This window comes from Theropithecus gelada, chromosome 18, assembly GCF_003255815.1.
Source record: "Theropithecus gelada isolate Dixy chromosome 18, Tgel_1.0, whole genome shotgun sequence".
NCBI lineage: Eukaryota > Metazoa > Chordata > Mammalia > Primates > Cercopithecidae > Theropithecus > Theropithecus gelada.
In genome coordinates, this window is record NC_037686.1 from 27,015,832 (window position 1) to 27,036,334 (window position 20,503).

The 20,503-nt window shown below is 39.5% G+C and overlaps 1 protein-coding gene across 2 annotated transcripts in view; it reads left to right on the forward strand.

Annotated features, from left to right (window-relative positions):
• The window catches only part of MAPRE2 (microtubule associated protein RP/EB family member 2), a 169,793-nt gene that overhangs the window by 10,235 nt on the left and 139,055 nt on the right, over nucleotides 1-20,503 (forward strand). For both annotated transcript variants that reach the window (XM_025364906.1, XM_025364905.1), the window contains exon 2: nucleotides 17,547-17,608. Coding sequence is in view for 1 of the 2 variants with exons in the window: in XM_025364905.1 (XP_025220690.1) it covers nucleotides 17,547-17,608 (62 nt within the window). In the remaining variant the exon portion in view is untranslated. The remainder of the gene's footprint in view (nucleotides 1-17,546; nucleotides 17,609-20,503) is intronic.

Genomic DNA, 20,503 nt, shown 5'->3' on the forward strand with positions numbered 1-20,503 from the left:
TCAACTTTTTCAAAGACTCTCATGGAATAAATGAACAGCCTAATATGTAATTCTGGATTGTCCTTAATTATTAACCTGTAAATTAGGTGGATCACAATTCCTGGCACTCAGATCACCAGCAAATCTCTTTTGTTTTTCATTTTATTATTGTAACTTACAGAACAGTATTTATATACCAATACCACATATTCATATACTTGTATCCCCAGATTCCTCTAAAACTGGATAAAAGGAGATTCAGTTGGGTCTATGGGAGATTCCAAACTATTCTTGTGAAATTTAAAGTTTTTTAAAGTAACAAAAAGAGTCCATAGATAATTCTTTTTGAGTTCTAAAACTTAACTTCTTTATGCCTGCTTTCCTGTCTTTTAGAAGTTATAGTATTATATCATGGAATGAATTCTGAAATTGGAACAAGAATGCCAAGTAGCTTGAGTTTTAAAACTAGTTCTGCTGCTAACTGGGTGACTTTAGAGATGTTATTAATATCCTTCATCAACATCCTTCAAATTGAGTTTTTTCATCTGTCAGAGAAAGCGAAGTCTGACAAGAGTTAGGAGATCAGATAATGTGTGTGTACATCTTTATGACTGTAGGATGTACAGTGATGTCCTAAGACTTGTTTAATGATCTGCTTCATGTAGGGCTGGCAGTTGACTATTATAGGATGTGGTTTCCTGCAACATGCCTGATTTGGAAGAAGGGTGATGTTCATTTAACTGTTCCATCTACACACTGGGAACGAAGCCACAGAGCATGTATCTTACATGTAGCTGCTGGCTATATATGTCCACATCAGCCACACACTCCCTTCTGCTCTCTGAACCTTAAAGTTCTCATGGCTGGGGAACAGTGATGTGCTCCAGGGTACCAAGCAATGGATTCCTCAGTAGACATTGCTCTGTGAAATCAAAAGACAGGTTTTGTTTTGTTTTGTTTTTTTCTTCTTGAATTCTGTGTAATCTTGCCTGCACTCTTTCTCAGGAAATGATTATTACTACATTATTACATAATTGTGATTAGTTATTAAGTAGTTTTTTATCTTATCCAATCATACAACCCCAAATTGGAAGAGCCTGCATGGTCATTTTCTTAAAACATCCCAGGGCGGAATTTCCCCCACTAGCACACAAAGGAGAAATCTATTTATCCTTTTGTTGTTTTAATAAATAAATATACATTCATTAGTGAGAGTTCAAACCAAAAAGCACGGGTGTGGGAGGAAGTACTCCTAATGTTAACCACCCTTATGCAACTATTGCAAAAACTATTTTTATTATTGTGTAAAGTTCTTCTTGTCTGTATTTACATTCAACAATATCTTACATAAAACATTTCCTTAGCATTTTTAATGTTCCCTTTATCCAGCTTAATGTCTCTAGCTTTGGCGTCTTTGCCTGTGCCTTCTCTCGCTCTTCTGTCTTGGATGTCTTAGTTGATTCAAGTTTGGACTTTGTCTTATCTCAGGTTCTTGGTATGCAAAATGTGTGATTCACCTGTGTGTGGTGGCTCATGCCTATAATCCAGCACTTTGGAAGGCTGAGGCAGGAGGATTTATTGAGGTTAGAAGTTCAAGACCTGCCTGGGCAGCATAGCAAGACTCTATGATTACCAAAAAAATTTCAAAAAATTGCCAGGCATGGTGCCATGCTTATAGTCCCAGATGCTTGGAAGGCTGAGGCAGGAGGATCACTTGAGCCCTTGAGTTCAAGGCTTCAGGGAGCTATGATCACACCACTGCACTACAGCTCGGGAAACAGAGTGAGACATTCTCTCTCTCTCTTTTTTTTTTAATTGTGGTCCACTGACCAGTGGCATCAGCATCACCTAGGAGCATCTCATAAATGCAGAACCTCAGGGTCTTCCCCAGACATCCTCATTCAGAATCTGCACTTTAGGAGGATCCCCAGGTAATCTATTGTTTGGCATTAATATTTGAGAAACATTGATATGGAAAGCCTTTCCTAACCTCCTAACCATGGCCTCCACCCATCTCAATGGAGTGAGTTAGGTGACCCATATTTGGTTTGCTTTTCATTCTCCCTGCATGTCAACCCATTGAAGATTGCAATAAACTTGTATTCATCTCCATATCCCCAGATTCTAGTACAGTGCTTGATACAAGATTTTAACTTTGGGAATTGTTTCATTTTCCAATACAATGATTTGTAGATGAAGAATTGCAATGAGAATCTTCTTGTGCACTCAGAAAGGGTGCTCTCCACCATGGGACTGCAGTTTGTTAGAGGGTGCTCTTTCGTTGCAGTCTTTTTAAAAAAACAGGCTTGGTGGGGAATGCTTCTCTCTGAATAACTTCTGGAAGTCCACTGCCAAAACTTTATTTCTTCTGCTTTGTTAAATACTAATACCTCTGGGAGGAATGACATTTGAGGCTTGGTGTGAGAGTTGACCAGTTGGCAGGTTTTGGTAAGGGTTTAGGAGGAAGAGAATGCTTATCTGACAGGGGAGGATAAGGAGCACTAGGAAAGATATATGGTGGACTGTTGGAGAATTGATTTCTAACTCTGACAGGTGTTGGGATATTTTTATCTGGAATCTTAATGTAGGTCATTTTTTTTTCATTTAGAAAAACCAACATTTCTTATCTAAAAATCTCAGATGTGACTTTTTTCTCCAATCCTGACTCTCATCTATGATAAATTTCATCTAGCACTACATTCAATGTAAACCACTGATGCCCTAGGGAATTTTTTTAGATGTTTATTTTAAAATTTTAGACAGTCAAAAGCATGGTACTTCTACACTGCTGTTTCTAAGTTATATTAAGGTTTATCAGGCTGGGCATGGTTGCTCATGTCTGTAATCCCAACACTTTGGCAGGACAAGGCAGGAAGATTGCTTGAGGCCAGAAATTCAAGGCCAGCCTGGACAATATACTGAGACTTCATCTCTATAAAAAGAAACACAAAAAAACATTAAGCAATAACTGAACTCTAGGGAGCTTTCACTGTATCCATGGATCCCTTGGTCTTTTCATTGTGGAAGGAATGTTTTGTGAACTTGGGGACAGATAATGTGATGGAGGGAGAATCAGCTCCTGAGCCTCTGCTTTTTGTTTTTCAACTTCTATTTTAGATTCAGGAGGGCACATGCAGATTTGTTACAACGATACGTTGCAGGATGCTGAGGTTTGGGGTACAACTGAACACATCACCCTGGTAATGAGCGTAGTATCCAACAGGTAGTTTTTCAACCCTTGTCCACTTCCTCCTCCCTCTTTCCTCCCCTCTTCTTCCTCTTCTCTCTCTCTCTCCCAGTTACCTTTTATAATCCCCAGTGTCCATTGTTCCCATCTTTACATCTATGTATACCTAATGTTTAGCTCCCACTTCTAAGTGAGAGTATGCATTATTTGGTTTTCTGTTTCTGTGTTCGTTCACTGAGCCTGTTTTGAGTAACAGGAGAGACTGATTAGAGCTTTGGAACCAAGTTGTGCTCAGAAACAAGAAACGTCTGTCCTACAGAACTATTATTTGCTTTATTTGAAAGGAACAAGAGGCTCCTGGTACTGCTTACCAACAGCTCTCACAATTAGCCACACAGACTGCAAGACTAAAAGGAGTATAATTCCAGAATGTGTGGCCTTTTTTCTCCTCTTGGGAGTCTACTTCTATATTATACTTACCCATCACCATGGACACAGCTCCAGGCGAGTTGTGAATTGGGGTTAGGTTCATCTCTTTTGTGGAAGAGTATATCAGGCTTTCTGGAATCTCTTATCTGAGTGTCTGTGATGATACTATTCATGGTAATTTGCCCAGACCTGGGACCTTGGGTGGGGTTTGTTAAGAGTCATCTGGCACTTTTAGAGTATAACTTGTTGAGCAATCTGACGCAGGTAAGCCACGTGGGATAGGTAAAACAATCGTTGTGTACTGTGCTCTATAACATCAAGTCATATTTTGAGTCATATTTTCCCTTGGGGTTTGTGGCCCATCCCAGTGGGAAGAGATTTTTAACACTATATTATTGTGAGGCCTAGTGGTGTTTTAAGTGTTGCTATTGGAATCTGAAAGCTGTATGAATTTTTTTTTGCTTTTTATATTTCGGGTTTTCTTTTAACGTTAAAGAATGATTTTTAGCCCTAAGCTTTGTTACCACCCTGTTAATAATTTTGTGTGACTTTGGTTGAGCAACTTTTGAACGCCGATTTCTCTAGCTGAAAAATTATGTAAATATTGTTACTTATCATGAGTAGAAGCTCTAGAGATTAAAAAATTAAAACAGCAAAAGTATTACAGACAAGTAAAATTCGAGAAATGATAAAGTGGAGGCAGCAATAGCTACCAAAATATTCAAAAGAAAACGTGAAGTAAGACAAAGAATGGTTGTTTCTAACTACCCCTCTTAGTTCAAAGTCTGTGCAATGATCTTCACTCAAAACTTTTGCAAGTTGGACACGATATCATTCTTATTGTACTTTATTATATGAACAATAAGTCAATTTGAACTGATTGTCAAGGGACCTAGTTCTTGCCCCAGCTGTGTTTAAAGTACAATCTAAGCCAACTCAATTCACTTTTGTGACCTCCGGTATCACAATAAAATGAAAACATCCTACATAACTTTACCCATCCTCTCTCCACAAAATATCCCAGTGCTTTGAAAGGTGCTTGTTAATTCATTTTCTTATAATAAAATATAATAGAAAATAGAGTGGGAACTATATATTTTTTCCTTTGGGGAATCCATAAATTACATTTTAAACATGAGGAAAATATGCAGTTTTGATAGTCCATTAGCACACTGAATTCTTTAAATTGGAATAGGCAGATGCAGTGATAAGTTTAAACATCCATTTAACATATGGAGAATGCCATTATAGCTGTTCAAAATACGAAAGCAGTGTGATTTCCGGCAGATCAGACACATTTTAAAAAGCACCCACTCAGAAAACTTCCTGAGCTCACGTTTCCCGGTGCATGTGATTTTTAGTGTTGGGTTGCCTCTCCCTCAGTTGGCCTAGGCTGACAAATAAAGACTCCATATATCACATCTCATTAGAGATAAGGGAAGACATGGAAAAAGCAGAACCACTGATGGAGTACAGGAGTGAGTTGAATTGTGCTGCCTCAAAATACAGGTCAAGACACTAAGGCCTGAATCTTGTGAGTTTGTGCTACTGCACAATTACTAACACTGATTTATTTATAAATGAATGAATGAGTGAGACAGGATCTCACTCTGTTGCTCAGATTGGAGTGCAGTGATACAGACATAGCGCACTGCAGCTTCAAACTCCTGGGCTCAAGTGACCCTCCCAAATAACTGGCAATATAGGTGTACACCACCATTCCCGGCTATTATTATTATTATTATTATTATTTTTACTTTTAACAGAGACAAGGTCATGTTTTGTTGCCCAGGATGGTCTAGATCTCCTTGGCTCAAGGGATTTTCCTGCCTCCGCCTTCCAAAGTGTTGGGATTACAGGCGAGAGCCATTGTGCCTGGCCTGGGCACCGATACAGCACCTGCCTGAGGCACCAGAGCATGCAAGAACAAGAAGAAAATAGACTTAAAACACCAGGAGTGAACCAACTATAACAACCTTTTATTTGAGCCTAATCAAAGGGACTTCCCCTTTTTAAGAGTGTAGTTGAGTCATGCTAGTGAGTATAGAAAGACTATACATCAACAGTTGTGAACAGAAGTGGGAATCATTTCTTCTCTTATGGCCCTGGCACCTAAAAATTAATGCCAAATGATGCCCAAAGGGGGGTCTGTGATGAGCAAAGCCTTCTCCTGATTGGGCCGTGGTGTTACTGTACTCTGGACCAGAGGTACAGCTCCATGACACTTTCTCACTCCTGAGGGGAACAAATGAAGCTAGTTGTGTTCCACCCATCTTGAATGTCTGGCATAATTAGAGGGTTGACAGAGAGGGTCTCACAAAATCAGTACATAACTCTTGAAATATATGCCCTTCATTATTTATGCCAAATAGCAAATTAAATAAATCATAGTGTTTTAGAGCTGAGAGCAACCTTGGAGATCATCTCATTTAATCCATTTTATAGATGAAAAACTGAGGCATGGATTTTTTTTTTACTAAAACCACTCGTAATTGCAAAGTTTTAAAAGTTTATAGCACATCATTTAGTTTTGACAGTGTTTTGCGGATCATCTGAGCTGCTTCCTGGCTCTCCAGCACATTGTTCTAACTGGGAGGATGGGGAGACATTTGCTATCCCCATGGGGAATGAAAAAGGAAACCATGTGGGATGGGGAGGAGCAAGAAAGAAGAAAAACCAGCTTCTCTAGGCTCCAAAAAATTTGAGGGAGATAAAGATATTAAGCACTGTGTTAGATGAAGTGATAGCTACAAAACATGTAATCCGTACAACAATCTTATGAGCACTATTCAACCTTAAGCTAACAGAAGAAGTCTCAGCTGTGGTCAAAAGATAGTTTTGTTTTTTTGGTTTCTGTTTTTTGCTTTTTTTTTTTTTTTCTTCTTTTCCTAGGCTGCCAACCTTAGAGAGATGGTGGTCAAACTGGGGCTTGCCAACGTCATGTATCACAGAAGAGGCAGCAGAAAAGGCCTTGGCAGGGCCAGAAAGGCTAGAGAAGGTCCTGTTCCAAGGATTCCTTGGGGCCCTTTTCATCGAGGCCACATCCACACCATCCCTCAAGATAGGTATTCCCTCCTATTCTGTTTAAGCTGTTAGTTTTCCCTAGATTTCATTCTATTTTAGTATTTTATATCCCTATAATCAGGCCCAAGGAGAAATGTTCAAATTCAATAATAATAATGATAAATTTAATAAGTATTTTCCATGTACATAGAAATTTATAGTTGCTAAAGAATTTTTATATGTAGCAGCAGCTCTTTAAGGAGCTGTACTTTACAGAAAACTGTAAAAACTGGGTCCCAGAGTGTAAGTGGCATGCCCAAAGTCACATAATTGGGAAAACCTCAAACCCAGGGAATGATATCCCAAGTCCCAATGCTCTTTATACCAGGCAGCTTTACAAATGATAGTTGGATTCTCAGGGTAGCCCTCAAAGATTCCTTTAACCCATAAAGGTATTAAATTATACCAGTATCTTAACCTCTAACCAACTCATATTTCCGTGGAAACATGCATAGGGTTTTAAAAACTTAGTTAAATACATTTTCTGGACACATCTCCCTGTAGATGAGGACTCCTGATATTCTAGCATCGGTGGCCGCTTATTTTCCCTCAGTTTGAAAATGCAAGTGCACCAAGAGAAGAATGTTACTATAAAGTGTAGGCAATCTCAAAAGTCATTTTGAGCCTGATACTTTTAGGCAAAATAATGGTCCCAGTACAGTATACAGTTGTGGAAACAAGTAATGCAAAGTTTTTAAGTTTTTTAGCTCATTGTTTGCTATTCACGGAATTTGGAAGGACATCCAAGCATCTTCCTATCTCTCAAGCACGCTGGATATATGTGTGGCAGCTTCAGCTGATCCAATTGTCTACACAAAAAAATAACAGTGCCCTCATTGAGGGTGCCCATAAATCTTGTTAAAACAAGATCCAGAGACAGCCATCTCGGTCCGCAGAGAAAAAAAACAACAAATTTTTGTTAAAACATTCTCTAATGCATTTGCACAAACTAGTTAATCAATTAAATACATATTATCTTCAAAAGGGGAGAACTTCCCTAAGAACCTGGAATTCTGGGTGAATATGTCACCACTGGGGGCTAGGAATAAATATGGGAAGGAGGAGAAAGAAAAAAGTGGTGTGCACCAAGGATGGACTTCACATCCTTAGTTTTGTTTGTTTGGTGGTTAAGGTCTAAGCTATATGTTTGTGTCCATTGTTTGGTAGTAAGGTCTAAGCTATACATTAGTTTGTCTCAGTTGGGATCATGTGAGTGAGTGGCTCCTTTACCAAGTGCATGTTAATCTGCCACCATAGCAGATTTTGGAAGGAGCCTGAAGCACAGAGAGTGTGTGTGCCTTGCAACTCAAGGTGTGGTCTCTAGACCAGCAGCACCACCTAGAAGATTTTAGAAAGGCAGATTCTCACACTCCTCAACCCCTAGACGTACTGAATCATAACCTGCATTGTAACAAAATTCCCAGGTGATTCATAAGTCAGGAAAGCACTGTCACAGATGAACCTGATAGTTAAAATGCTTGTTTTCCTCTAATTTTCAGAATGAGAAAAACAAATGATCTTCAAACTCTATATGCTCCTGAAGAAAACAGCAGTCAGAAATTTTTCCACTCCTGCTGTCAATATCATTGCATTCACAGCCCTGTGATATGATTATTTTATGTCTATTACCTCGGTGGTCCCCAACCTTTTTGGCACCAGGGACCAGTTTTGTGGAAGACAGTTTTTCCATAGACTGGGGGTGGGGTGGAGGATGGAGGATGGCTTCGGGATGAAACTGTTCCACCTCAGATCATCAAGCATTAGATTCTCATAAGGAGCACGCAACCTAGATCCCTTACGTGCACAGTTCACAGTAGGGTTTGCACTCCTATGAAAATCTAATGCTGCAGCTGATCTGACAGGAGGCAGAGCTTAGGTGGTTACCCAGCTACACTTTAAGTCCTGGGTGGCTGTTCTGTGTCTTGTTCACCCTTAGAATCCCAGCACCCAACATGGTACTTGGAATCTAATAGGTGTGTATGGTGGTACTCAAGAGTCCCAGCTTCAAAGTACGACAAACATGGGTTGGAAGCCTCAGTTCATGCATCTGTGAGATGAGATAAAGAATAACACCTCTTATAGGCTTATTGGGAGGAGTAAATGAACTGATGCATGTGGCATAGCAGAGCACCTGGTGTGTGGTAGCTACTCATAAGTGGCTAATATGTTGAACAAATGAAAGAATAGAAACCTTGTATACAAAGTCTTCAGCGGTCTAAAATGTGGTGCTCTGTTGCTTCAAATATATGAAACTGGATTTAAAAATAGTATGCAAAGGAAGCCTGATAAGCATAGGAAAGAGGTAGAATAGATCCATGAGAAAAGCCTGTGATTTGGAATCACAAGACCCATGTTTGGGTTTCAACTCTCTCCTTTACTAGCTGTGTGATCTCAGGCAAGAAACAAGCTTCCTGAGCCTCAGTTTCTTCACCTAAAGGATGGGGTTAATAATCCTCTTCGTTTCATGGCATTATGCTTTAAAAAAGGGGGTGGGAGGTTTACAACTTGCAACATTCATTCATTATTCATTTTTGTATCTCTTATTTATTTTTGTATCCTCCTTATTCATTTTTGTATCCCTACCTCTCCTGACAAATAGCAATGGTCAATAATGCCTGTTTGCTCGAATGGATTACAGCATAAACTCTCAAGGGGAATGAAAACTGGATATTGCAATGGCTTGTGGCCTCCAAAGGTTAACTTTTATGGACAAAATCTCATTCCATAGCATTAGGGGATCCTAAAGGATTTCTTAGCATCCTTAGGGGATAGAAAGGCTCCTTGTGAGTGGGGAGGAGGAGTGAGGAAGATGATTTTTAAAAACTTTGAGAAGCACAATTAGAGCTTTGACTCTTCAACTTGGTACCACACAAGAGCTCTTCAGGAAAAAGCATAAGGAGGGAAAAGCAGCTAACTAAAAGGCAAGCAGAGTGAACCTCTAGAAGAAGTAATAAAAGAATTACCATTTCAGCTGGGCGTGGTGGCTCACACCTGTAATCCCAGCACTTTGGGAGGCTGAGTCGGGTGGATACCCTGAGGTCAAGAGTTCGAGACTAGCCTGGCCAACATGGTGAAATATGGGCATAGTGGTGGGCACCTGTAATCCCAGCTATTTGGGAGGCTGAGGCAGAATAATCTCTTGAACCCAGAAGGCTGAGGTTGCAGTGAGCTGAGATCACACCACTGCACTCCAGGCTGGGCTGCAAGAATGAGACTCCATCTCAAACAAATAAACAACCAAAACGAATTACACTTTCAAGATCTGGGTGATGTGATATATATAAAATAATTTTGCAAAACTAAGAGCTATAAACAAGTACAATTACTAAAGGAAAAGCCTTTAAGAAATATTTTCAAGTTCTATATGTTACCTGGATTTATTTCCATTAATACATTGATTTCCCCAGTAGTTATTTTATCCCTGATGGTGTAATTGGGGTATCTGCTCCACAACTTCACTGGGATATTTCGCAGTTGAGTGGAATTTAGCATGATTTTTTTTCTATCAAGGAATTCAGTTATTGATGTGGCCCCCAAACCTTTTGAAAGTAGATTCCTTTGTAAGGCAGACCCCATAGCAGGGACCCCAAGAGCAGGGCTGGTTGTTGTTATATCAGCATCTTGGAGTCTTCACATTGGCTCAAACAGGAAACTGATGCACAGAGGCTATGCAAACATTCCTACAGGTCTCTACAAATCCCATTCACTCACTTTTACCAGCTTTTTTTTTTTTTTTTTTTTTTTTTTTTTGAGGCAGAGTCTCACTCTGTCGCCCAGGCTGGAGTGCAATGGCACAATCTTGGCTCACTGCAAGCTCCACCTCCCAGGTTCATGCCATTCTCCTGCCTCAGCCTCCTGAGTAGCTGGGACTACAGGTGCCCGCCACCACACCTGGCTAATTTTTTTGTATTTTTAGTAGAGACGGGGTTTCACTGTGTTAGCCAGGATGGTCTCGATCTCCTGACCTCGTGATCTGCCCACCTCGGCCTCCCAAAGTGCTGGGATTACAGGCATGAGCCACTGCGCCTGGCCTAATTTTTGTATTTTTATTAGAGACAGGGTTTCATCATGTTGGCCAGGCTAGTCTTGAACTCTTGACCTCAGGGGATCCGCCCAACTTGGCCTCCCTAAGTGCTGGGATTACAGGCGTGAGCCACTAAGACTGGCCGAAGTTGCAATTCTTTTTTTTTTTTTTTTTTTTAAGACAGAGTCTCACTCTGGACTTGGCCAAAAATGTTAAAATATAATTTGAAAAGATTTCCACAGAGCACAATACAGCACAAAAGGTCACAGCAGCCCTTGATACCCAATGTCTTTTCAGCCCTTTTGCTATTGTCAAAGTCTTACTTAGATTTCACATGTAACCCTTAGTATGTTACTGTGTTCCTTCTTTGCATGGTCAAAGGAGTTACAGACTATAAAGACAGCAAGCATGGAAAGCAGGGCTTTAGTTTCCACTGTGACCCAGACACTAAACTTGAACCCTGGGCTCTGAAATTGAACCTGAAATCGAACCTCTCTCTGTGCTAATTTGCCATGTAACATGCATTCTGCCACGTAACATGCATTCTGCCACATTTCATCATCAATTGCACACATGAGGAGAGGAGCTATTCTATGCTTATGACTTTATTTTCAAAAATATCTGATTAAAAATGGATAAAAGGATAAGTGAAAATAATGTAATTATAAAAGCACTTTACAGAACTATAATATATGTGTTGTTTCTCATATATGTAGTTTTGTCTCATGTAATTTTTTTGAAAGAATTTTACTTTTGTACATTGAGCACTATGAATATTCTATTCTAAAATAGAAAGGGCAATCTTAAAAAATATTTTAATTCTGATTCACATAGAAAGTAGCAGATGGATAAATGATGATTCCAAGAAGAAAGGGCTAGGCTACATTTGTATGAAAAGAAGTGAATTTTTATTTTATTGTAGCTATCATTTTAGGTATTTTCTGGGGATTATCTTTTATTTTTATAGAAACCTAAATCATAATGACCATCAGTTTATGACATCATTACTATTCTTAATATATACCACCAAAATCCATTTAGCAGTGAGCTATAATTTTTTTGAAGTCCTTAAATATACAATATGGGTCATTTGGTAGTTTGTCTTTCTTAAGGAGAAGAATGAGTTGTACCAGACTTAGCCCAAGATTCAGTGTAATCTGACCTCCTTTACTTGCCAGACACGCTCGTTTGGTTTTTGGTTTCCCTGATGTGTGCTCAGCTCTGTGCTTCCTGGCAGTCTTGCCCTGGGGGATTTGCACAGGAGAAGGGAGGGAGTCTAGGCCTCCCCTCTGCTGCCGCTAGAGAAGGCCCTGAGCCCAACCCAAGACCACTAATTGAGGCAGTGCATGGAGGCAGGGCTTTCTGAAAGATTAATATCTAGTAAGCTCCACCTCAGGATTAATGGCCTGTGACCTTCTGCTAATGCTGCAAGCTGCTTTATTCCTAGAAAGCTATGGACCTCCCACACTAAAGAATGTGATCTACAACTGAAGGCATTCAATATGTCAAAGTGGCCATGGGGAGTTTGGAATTCAGGATACAGCTTATTCTGGAGATCCAAAGACAGCTTACTAAACTCCCTAGAGGAAAATTTGGGCTCAGGCCCCAGTACTGTTCTCTTCTTGGAAAAGCTGTGAACAGTTGGGGAGGTGGTAATGCTGTTTCTTTGTGAGGAGGATGCTTTAGCCTTGTGTTGACCAGAAGCCTCATTGGTTAAGCACATAGCAATGAAGAAAGAATGAAATCTTCTTTCAATGGCATGGCATTATTTGAAATATTTTTACAAACATGTTTTTCATTCTGATGTATCTTTCATGTTCCTGTAGTTTTTGTGGCCAGACATGAAAGTAGCAGTCTTTGCCAGAGGATGGGGGGACTCCCCAGCTAGGATAGAGGTTCCGCTGCTGTGCCTTGGACATGGGATGCTGGAATTCTGGATTTGTTTGTCAAAGAAAGAGGATTTGACATTTCTAGAGGATGGGGAAAATGGACCTTTGTAGAAACAGAGAATGTGCTTTGTTAAAGAGTCATGACTCTTATCCTAACAAAGATATTTGGTCTTTTCAATGAAAACAAAACCAACAAACAAGCAGAGCCATAAGCCAGAGAAAGCAGCTGGCTTATGGCTGCTCATTTCTGAGGAGCTGCCCTAGTGCCCAGAATGGCTAAAGGATAAAAGTCAATGTGATTTTTCCAAACATGAAGGGGGACTTGGCAAGTTCCTCTGTGTGTTGGCGATTAAAGTTCTGTCGTTATTTAGTGTATGGTCCAGTTTAGAATACAGAACACCTGCCTTGTCATCCATAAAATAGTACCACAAAGGATAAAATTCTACTCCATACAGGTACCTATAGTCTCAGTGACTTGAGATTGATCCGGAGGCAGGTGGATCGCTTGAGCCCAGGAGGTCAAGGGTGCAGTACATGGGGATTGTGCCTGTGAATAGCCTCTTGTACTCTAGCTTGGGCATCACTGCAAGACCCCATTTGTAAAAACAAATGTTAAATATTCCATTTCTACGCAAATAAGATGTGGACATTTTGTAAGATTTTGAAAATTCCTAGATAGTGTGAACTTAAGGGTATGAAAGATCCGTTAAAAAATACAGGATGTATTGGCTGGATGCCATGGCTCACACTTGTAATCTCAGCACTTTAGGATACCAAGGCAGGCAGCCTCACTTGAGGCCAAGAGTTCAAGATCAACCTGGCCAACGTGGCAAAACCACATCACTACTAAAAAATACAAAAATTAGTCTGGTGTGGTGGCACATGCCTGTAATCCCAGCTTCTCGGGAGGTTAAGGCACGAGAATCGCTTGAACCCAGGAGACGGAAGTGGCAGTCAGCAGAGATGGAGCCACTGCACTACAGCCTGGGTGACAGAGCAAGACTCTGTCTCAAAAAAAAAAAAGATACATGATGTATCAAGCTGCTATTTCAAACTCACTTCTGGTTTTGAATATGTGTATTATGAATTTTAGTGGATTGAGAAAGTACATGAGGGAGAAAGGGGAATAACAGCAAAGAAAATTCCAACATAGGCAAGATTGGATAGCAAAACACTGGCAGTGGTTTCTGAATGCTAAGTTAGTGGGCGAGTTATTTTTTTTCTTGGATCTGTGCAAAATGGAGCAAACTCCTGATCCAGCTTGCCCACTGCTTTGGGGCTTTTGCTTTTCTTTGAAAAGGTAAGAAAATAAAACTGAGGTATCTTGCTCAATTCTAGTTCCTGTCCAATTACCTGATTTAAAAAATAAATATATTTTGAGATAACTGTACCTTAAGATGTAGTTGTAAGAAATAATATAGAGAGATCCCATATATTCTTTATCCAATCTGCCGTGGTAGCATCTTGCAAACTTATAGCACAATGTCACAACCAGAATATGATGTCCATGCAATCAAGGTTCAGAACATTTCCATCACCACAAAAACATTTGTGTTGCCTTTTATAAACATACTCATTTCCCTCCAGCCCTCACCCTCTCCTCTTAGATTAGGCAACCACTAATCTGTGCTCCATTTCTTTCCCATTTAAAAAATGTTAGATAAATGGACTTATGCAGTATATAGCTTTTGGGGACTTTCTTTTTTCACGCAACCTAATTCTCTGGAGATTCATTCCGGTTGTTACTTTCTGTCAATAGTTGGTTCCTTCTTATTGCTGAGTAGTGTTCTGAAGTTTGGATGTAGCACAGTTTGTTTAACCATTAACCTGTTGAAAGATATCTGGGTGGTTTCCAGTTTGGGGCTACTAAGTATAAAGCTGCTATACACAAGTTTTCATTTCTCTGGGGTATATGCCAAAGTGAGCAATTGCTGGGTGATATGGTAGTTGCATGTTTAGCTTTTAAAACTACAAAACTGTTTTCCACAGTAGCTCTACCATTTTACATTCTCACAAGCAATATATGAGTGATCTAGTTTCTTCTAACCCTCGCCAACATTTGGTGTTGTCGCTATTTTTTATTTTAGCCATTCTGATAGGTATGTTGTGATGTCTCATGTAGTTTTAATTTTCTTTTATCTATAGGCTCATAATGTTGCATATCATTTAATATTATTTGCTCTCTATATATCTATATCCTCTTCAGTTAAATGTCTGTTCATATCTTTTTCCCATTTTCCAACTAAGTTGGTTTATTTGGTTGCATTTTGAGAGTTCTTTATTTTAGACACTAGTTCTTTGTCAGATATTGGGCTTGCAAATATTTTCTCCTAGTTTATATCTTGTATTTATATCCTCTTCACATGGGCAAAAGTTTTTAACTTTGATGAAGTCCAATTTACCAATGTTTCCTCTTACAGCTTGTGTTTTTGGTGTCAAGGTTGAGAACACTTTGCCAGCCCCAGTCCTAAAGATTTTCTCCTGTTTTTTTGTTTTTTCTACAAGTTTTGTAGTCTTACATTTTACATTTATGCCATGATCCATTTTGAGTTTGTTTTTATGTAAAGTGTGAGACTTGCAGACACTAAGAGCTCTACTCCTGCCAAACACAACAGGAGCAAGCTTTGCCTCACTCCTATCCCCACTAGCAAAGGCTGCATGGGAAGGCTAGACCTCTATCCTTGCAAGACTGGGCCTTCTTGAGCACCTACCATATGCTAGGTCCTGGACTTATGATGGTGGAGTGAAAGCTCTCCAGGTATTTCTAATCTACGTCAAATGACTGCTATTAAGGTATTTTAGTGTGGACACACAGATGAAAGAGAAAGGAGATAGTTACTGGTCTGCCAGACTCAATTAAAAATCTATCCCTTTCTAGCTGCATGATACTGGGCAAATTGCCCCACTACTCTGAGCCTCAGTTTCTTCATTTACAATAAGACGGTTTTGAGGATTAAATTAGATAAAATATGTGAAATGACTGGTGCATAAGGTTTTCAATAAATAATGTCATTCTTCTCCAAACTGATCCATTGTGGATGCTGAAAAATTAGCAACCGACCATTGTCAGAAAATAGAAACAGACCAGTTGTATACAGACAATTCTGAATTTTCTAAGGGCTAATTATCTGCTTTATAGATAAACTAGAAACTTTACGTTCCTGCTCCGTAGCTTGGTGGCCAGTGGCTTGCACAGCTACTAGGTACAATTAAATAAAGTAGATAAATGAAAATTTTATTCTGATTCAGTTCAAATTTCTGGAAAATTGAAGGACTTAAGAATAGAAACTGACATGGATGGGAACCAATATTGTTAAAATCTGAATTTTAGGTTTATCAACTATCATTAAATTATAGAAAGATATAAAGTAATCATAAAATTAAATTCTGCTACAAAATATGTAAGGAAATTCAACTTATTGTATCTGAAGGAAAAAACTTAGATTGTAGTCAATATACCTAAATTTAGTTATTGACACTATTTAGGTACACTATTCATGTTAAGTTTTCTGATTTTTAAACAAGCCCAAGTTTATTAATTATTTTTGAAATCCTTCACTGAGTGGTATAACAATTCAGCTGTCACCTTTACTTTTATTCTCTTGACACTTGCCATTTTGTTCTTTGCCTTTTTTTAACCATCTCCTTTTTCCCTTAGAGAAAAACTGTAAAATACCTACCTTCTCCCTTTTAATTAAAAAAAAAAAAATTCTAACAGCAGCATCTCCAGAACTATGTCTGGGGATAATCACATCGTGTTGGATCTATCACAAATATTTTATTTTTACACAATTGATTTTAAGCTAAATAAACACCTAAGTCATTTCTGAAATGGTCATAGAAAACACAGAAGAGCAATGTAGGGCTTAGGTGGAAAGTGGGGAAGAGAGTTAAGGCTTACACGTATATGCATGTCAGGTGATTTATAGCAGCATTCCATTGAACCATAGCAACCTTCTCCGTAACCATTCATTCCCCAAACACTGGACTCTCAAAGCAAACTCAAAGCTCATGCATTTGTCAGCCTCCAGAATTGGATTTGTCCCTCATCAGTTTCCTGTCTTACTGCCTCATTTAGTCAAAGCGTGTTTTGAAAATAAATAGCTAATTCATATAAAGAAAGTAAATTGGCCGGGCACGGTGGTTTACGCCTGTAATCCCAGCACTTTGGAAGGCCAAGGCGGGCAGATCACGAGGTCAGGAGATCCAGACCATCCTGGCTAACACACGGTGAAAATCCGTCTCTACTAAAAATACAAAAAAATTAGCCGGGCGTGGTGTCAGGCGCCTGTAGTCCCAGCTACTCGGGAGGCGGAGGCAGGAGAATGGCATAAACCCGGGAGGCGCAGCTTGCAGCGAGCCGAGATCGCGCCACTGCACTCCAGCCTGGGCGATGGAGCGAGACTGAGTCTCAAAAAGGAAAGTAAATTACTAAATTACTGCTTATTGATACGTACACTTTTAAAGTCGTTTATAATGCTTATCCTGTCGAAATTAAAAATCTTTTTGACTAGAAAAAGCCTGTGTTGATACTAGATATAAAACCTGGATAAACCTAAGTTTGGGGAATTCAGTACTTTAATTGATGTCGGTATTTGATACCCCACTAGAGGCACTGCTTCTTGGGGTTATCTGCCAACATGATTCCCATCACATCAGACTATCAGGCAAGGGGAAAAACAAAAGAAAAATTATTTTCATAGGAGTGACATTATACTAAGTTTTTATCAACTATTAATCAATGTGAGAATTGATCTAATAATAGAGATTGAGAGTATAATTCTATTATCTGGCTGACTTAATCTCTTTCATATGGTAAGATCGATTGACTTTTGGATATTTGGCATGTATTTTTTCTTTAATTTTTTTCCATTGCTGGCCACACCCACTGAACTAAATTATAACTCTTTGCTTCCGTATTTTCATGATATTAAATGCTTGCACTCTCTTTTTCCTTCCATTTTTACTATCCCAGTGTCCTGTTTCCCAGAGGAACAGTTCATTTCCACAGACAGGGAGAAAGCCTGGATGCTCAAGGTAAGGTTTATATAAATTATGTTGCATGACTCCTTACTCAAAAATCAATTTAAAGTGAGTAGTAATATTGTCCTTGTAACAAATTTATTTTCAAAATTCCAGTATACAATTAAAGCCAATATTTGAGTAAATACACTCTTTTAAAATACTATTTTTTCAAGCCAAATTCCATTTCCCAAGTGTACGAAGGGCTAATTAATTGCTATTAGCAATTCCTCTAAAAATGGTCTAGCCAATTAATTAAAGTTTGATTTTGAAAAATCTTATGATAGGTGGGGAGGGTAGAATATCAAGATATGGTCAAAATGAACTCATGACATTGCTATTTATGAATAAATGATTTTTATTTGGTATGTTAAGAATCAAGGAAGCCACTCTGTTGGCTTTGAGAGGCAGAAAGAGAGAGAGAATGAGAGCATGCAAGCATGCTTGTCACAGAGATGAGGAACCTAGAAAGCCTCATTTTTTTTAGTTTGGGATTTGTTTTTGAGATGCAATCATTTTGACCTTCAGTTATTTCCAGCTAGTACTCCAAGTCTCTCTAAGTAATGCCTTCAAGAGTCATCTCCAGGAGCCCTTGGAACAAAGGAACAATTAACGGAAATTCCACCAGATGGCAATATTTGGAAAGCCATTCAGAGAGGTCTCAAAGCTACAAGCTGTTATTGTTCACACAGAATAGTCTCACAAAGTGTGGTGTGACACCCTATATTTCATCAAAGGTGCTCAAACATCTTTTATTTTACTCCTATTTCTCTACAGCATCAAACATTTTTACTTAAAAAAAAACAGTGTGGGGGGCGTATTAGTTTTCTTCTTTTTACAAGAATTCTGGAATGATAAAATTAGAAACCTCATTCTTAAACAGTGATTCTCCAAACAGTAATGGTGAATATTAAAAGCTCAAATCAATGAATAATATACCACATTTGTTTTTGGGCCTCATTGTAATAAATGCTATGACTGGTGGTCATTTTTTAAATATTTGCAAAGAGAAACTGAAATTCTTCTACTTAAAGGACAATAGCATTTTAAGAAGTTGTCTTGATATTAAAATTTGCAGGTATAAAATTCACTGTATTGACTTGGAAGAATTAGTTTTTTTAGTGTGGATGAATAGATGTTTTCCCCTTTTACTCTAGTGAAGGTGGAAATATGGAGCACTTTTGTAGGCTGAGGTGGGCGGATCATCTGAGGTCAGGAGTTCAAGACCACTCTGGTCAATATGGCAAAACCTTGTCTCTACTGAAAATATAAAGATTAGCTGGGCGTTGTGGCACATGCCTGTAGTCCCAGCTACTCGGGTGGCTGAGGCACGAGCATCACTTGAACCCAGGAGGCAGAGGTTACAGTGAGCCAAGATCGCACCACTGCACTCCAGCTTGGGTGACAGAGCGTGACTCCGTCTCAAACAAACAAAGTGGAGATATGGTACCCTGCATGGTGCCCCAACAGCTGGAATATTCGGGGGCCAGAACAGGTTCTAGAGCAGAGTTGGGACAGGGGTCAGTGGAAAGGTACCTGAGGGCATTAGAAATAGGAAGAACCAGGAAGAGAAACCGTAGAAGCTTTCTGTGTCTGCAGCCACAGATCATGAGTGCCCTTTGAAAACTGATCTTGTACTGCTAGCCCTTACAGCAGATGGTCCATATGTGGGGTCTGTCTGGGACAGTCCTGATTCAATTCTGTATTCCTGGAAAATAGTCTAGGTAGCACCCCCTTTCACCCTCCAAACATTTCATTTTGGATGATAAATTATATGATCATCCTATCTTGCAGGGTGGTGAAGAGAAAGTAATAAGAAAAGGTGGCCCATTACCTAAATAGGGTGTCGCTTTATAAATCTCCTTATATATGGGGGTATGGGACAAACGTGTATTTAAAGAGCCAAATTGTAAATATTTTTGCCTTGCTGGTCATATAAGTGTTAGTCACAACTGTTCAACTCATTGTAGTGTGAAAATAGCCAAAGATAATACATAAAGAAATGGCCTTGTCCAGGCGCCGTGGCTCACGCCTGTAATCCCAGCACTTTGGAAGGCCGATGTGGGCAGATCACAAGGTCAGGAGATTGAGACCATCCTGGCTAACATGGTGAAACCCCGTCTCTACTAAAAATACAAAAAAAATTAGCTGGGCGTGGTGGCAGGAGCCGTAGTCCAGCTACTCGGGAGGCTGAGGCAGGAGAATGGCATGAACCTGGGAGGCGGAGCTTGCAGTGAGTCAAGATTGCACCACTGCACTCCAGCCTGGGTGACAGAGCAAGACTCGGTCTCAAAAAAAAAAAGCCTGTAGACCATTATTTACACATCCCTGATAGATAACAGAAATGGGTTAAGGTGGTCGGAAATGGCAGAGAACCAAAGAGACAACCATCATTAATCCCTCTCCCTTCTCTCTATATCCCTTCTGGGTTGCACCCTCCTTTATTTATCCCTTTCAGGAACTAGTACAGTTGACCCTTGAACAGCATGGGTTTGAACTGCACGGGTTTACTTATAAGTGATTTTTTTTTCAGTAAATGCAATCAAACCTCCATATCCGTGGATTCCAAATATGCAACCAAAAGTGAACTGAAAATACAGTATTCATGATATGTGAAACCCATGGACAGCCAGCTTTTCATATCGCTTGATTCAGTGGGCCAACTGGGGGACTTGAGCATGAATGGATTCTTGTGGGGGAAGGAAGGTTCTGAAACCAATCCCCTAGGGAAAGCTGTATTGATCATTTCCTCGAGTGAGTGATCCTATCTGCTATTAAGTGGTTCCTGAGATTCCTTTACTGGGTGTCACTTCTTGTTTCTCATCCAAATCTGTTCCTGCACCACACACAACATGCTTGTACTTTATACCTCATGATGTATAAGACTCAGGTATCACCTGAGTCTTATAA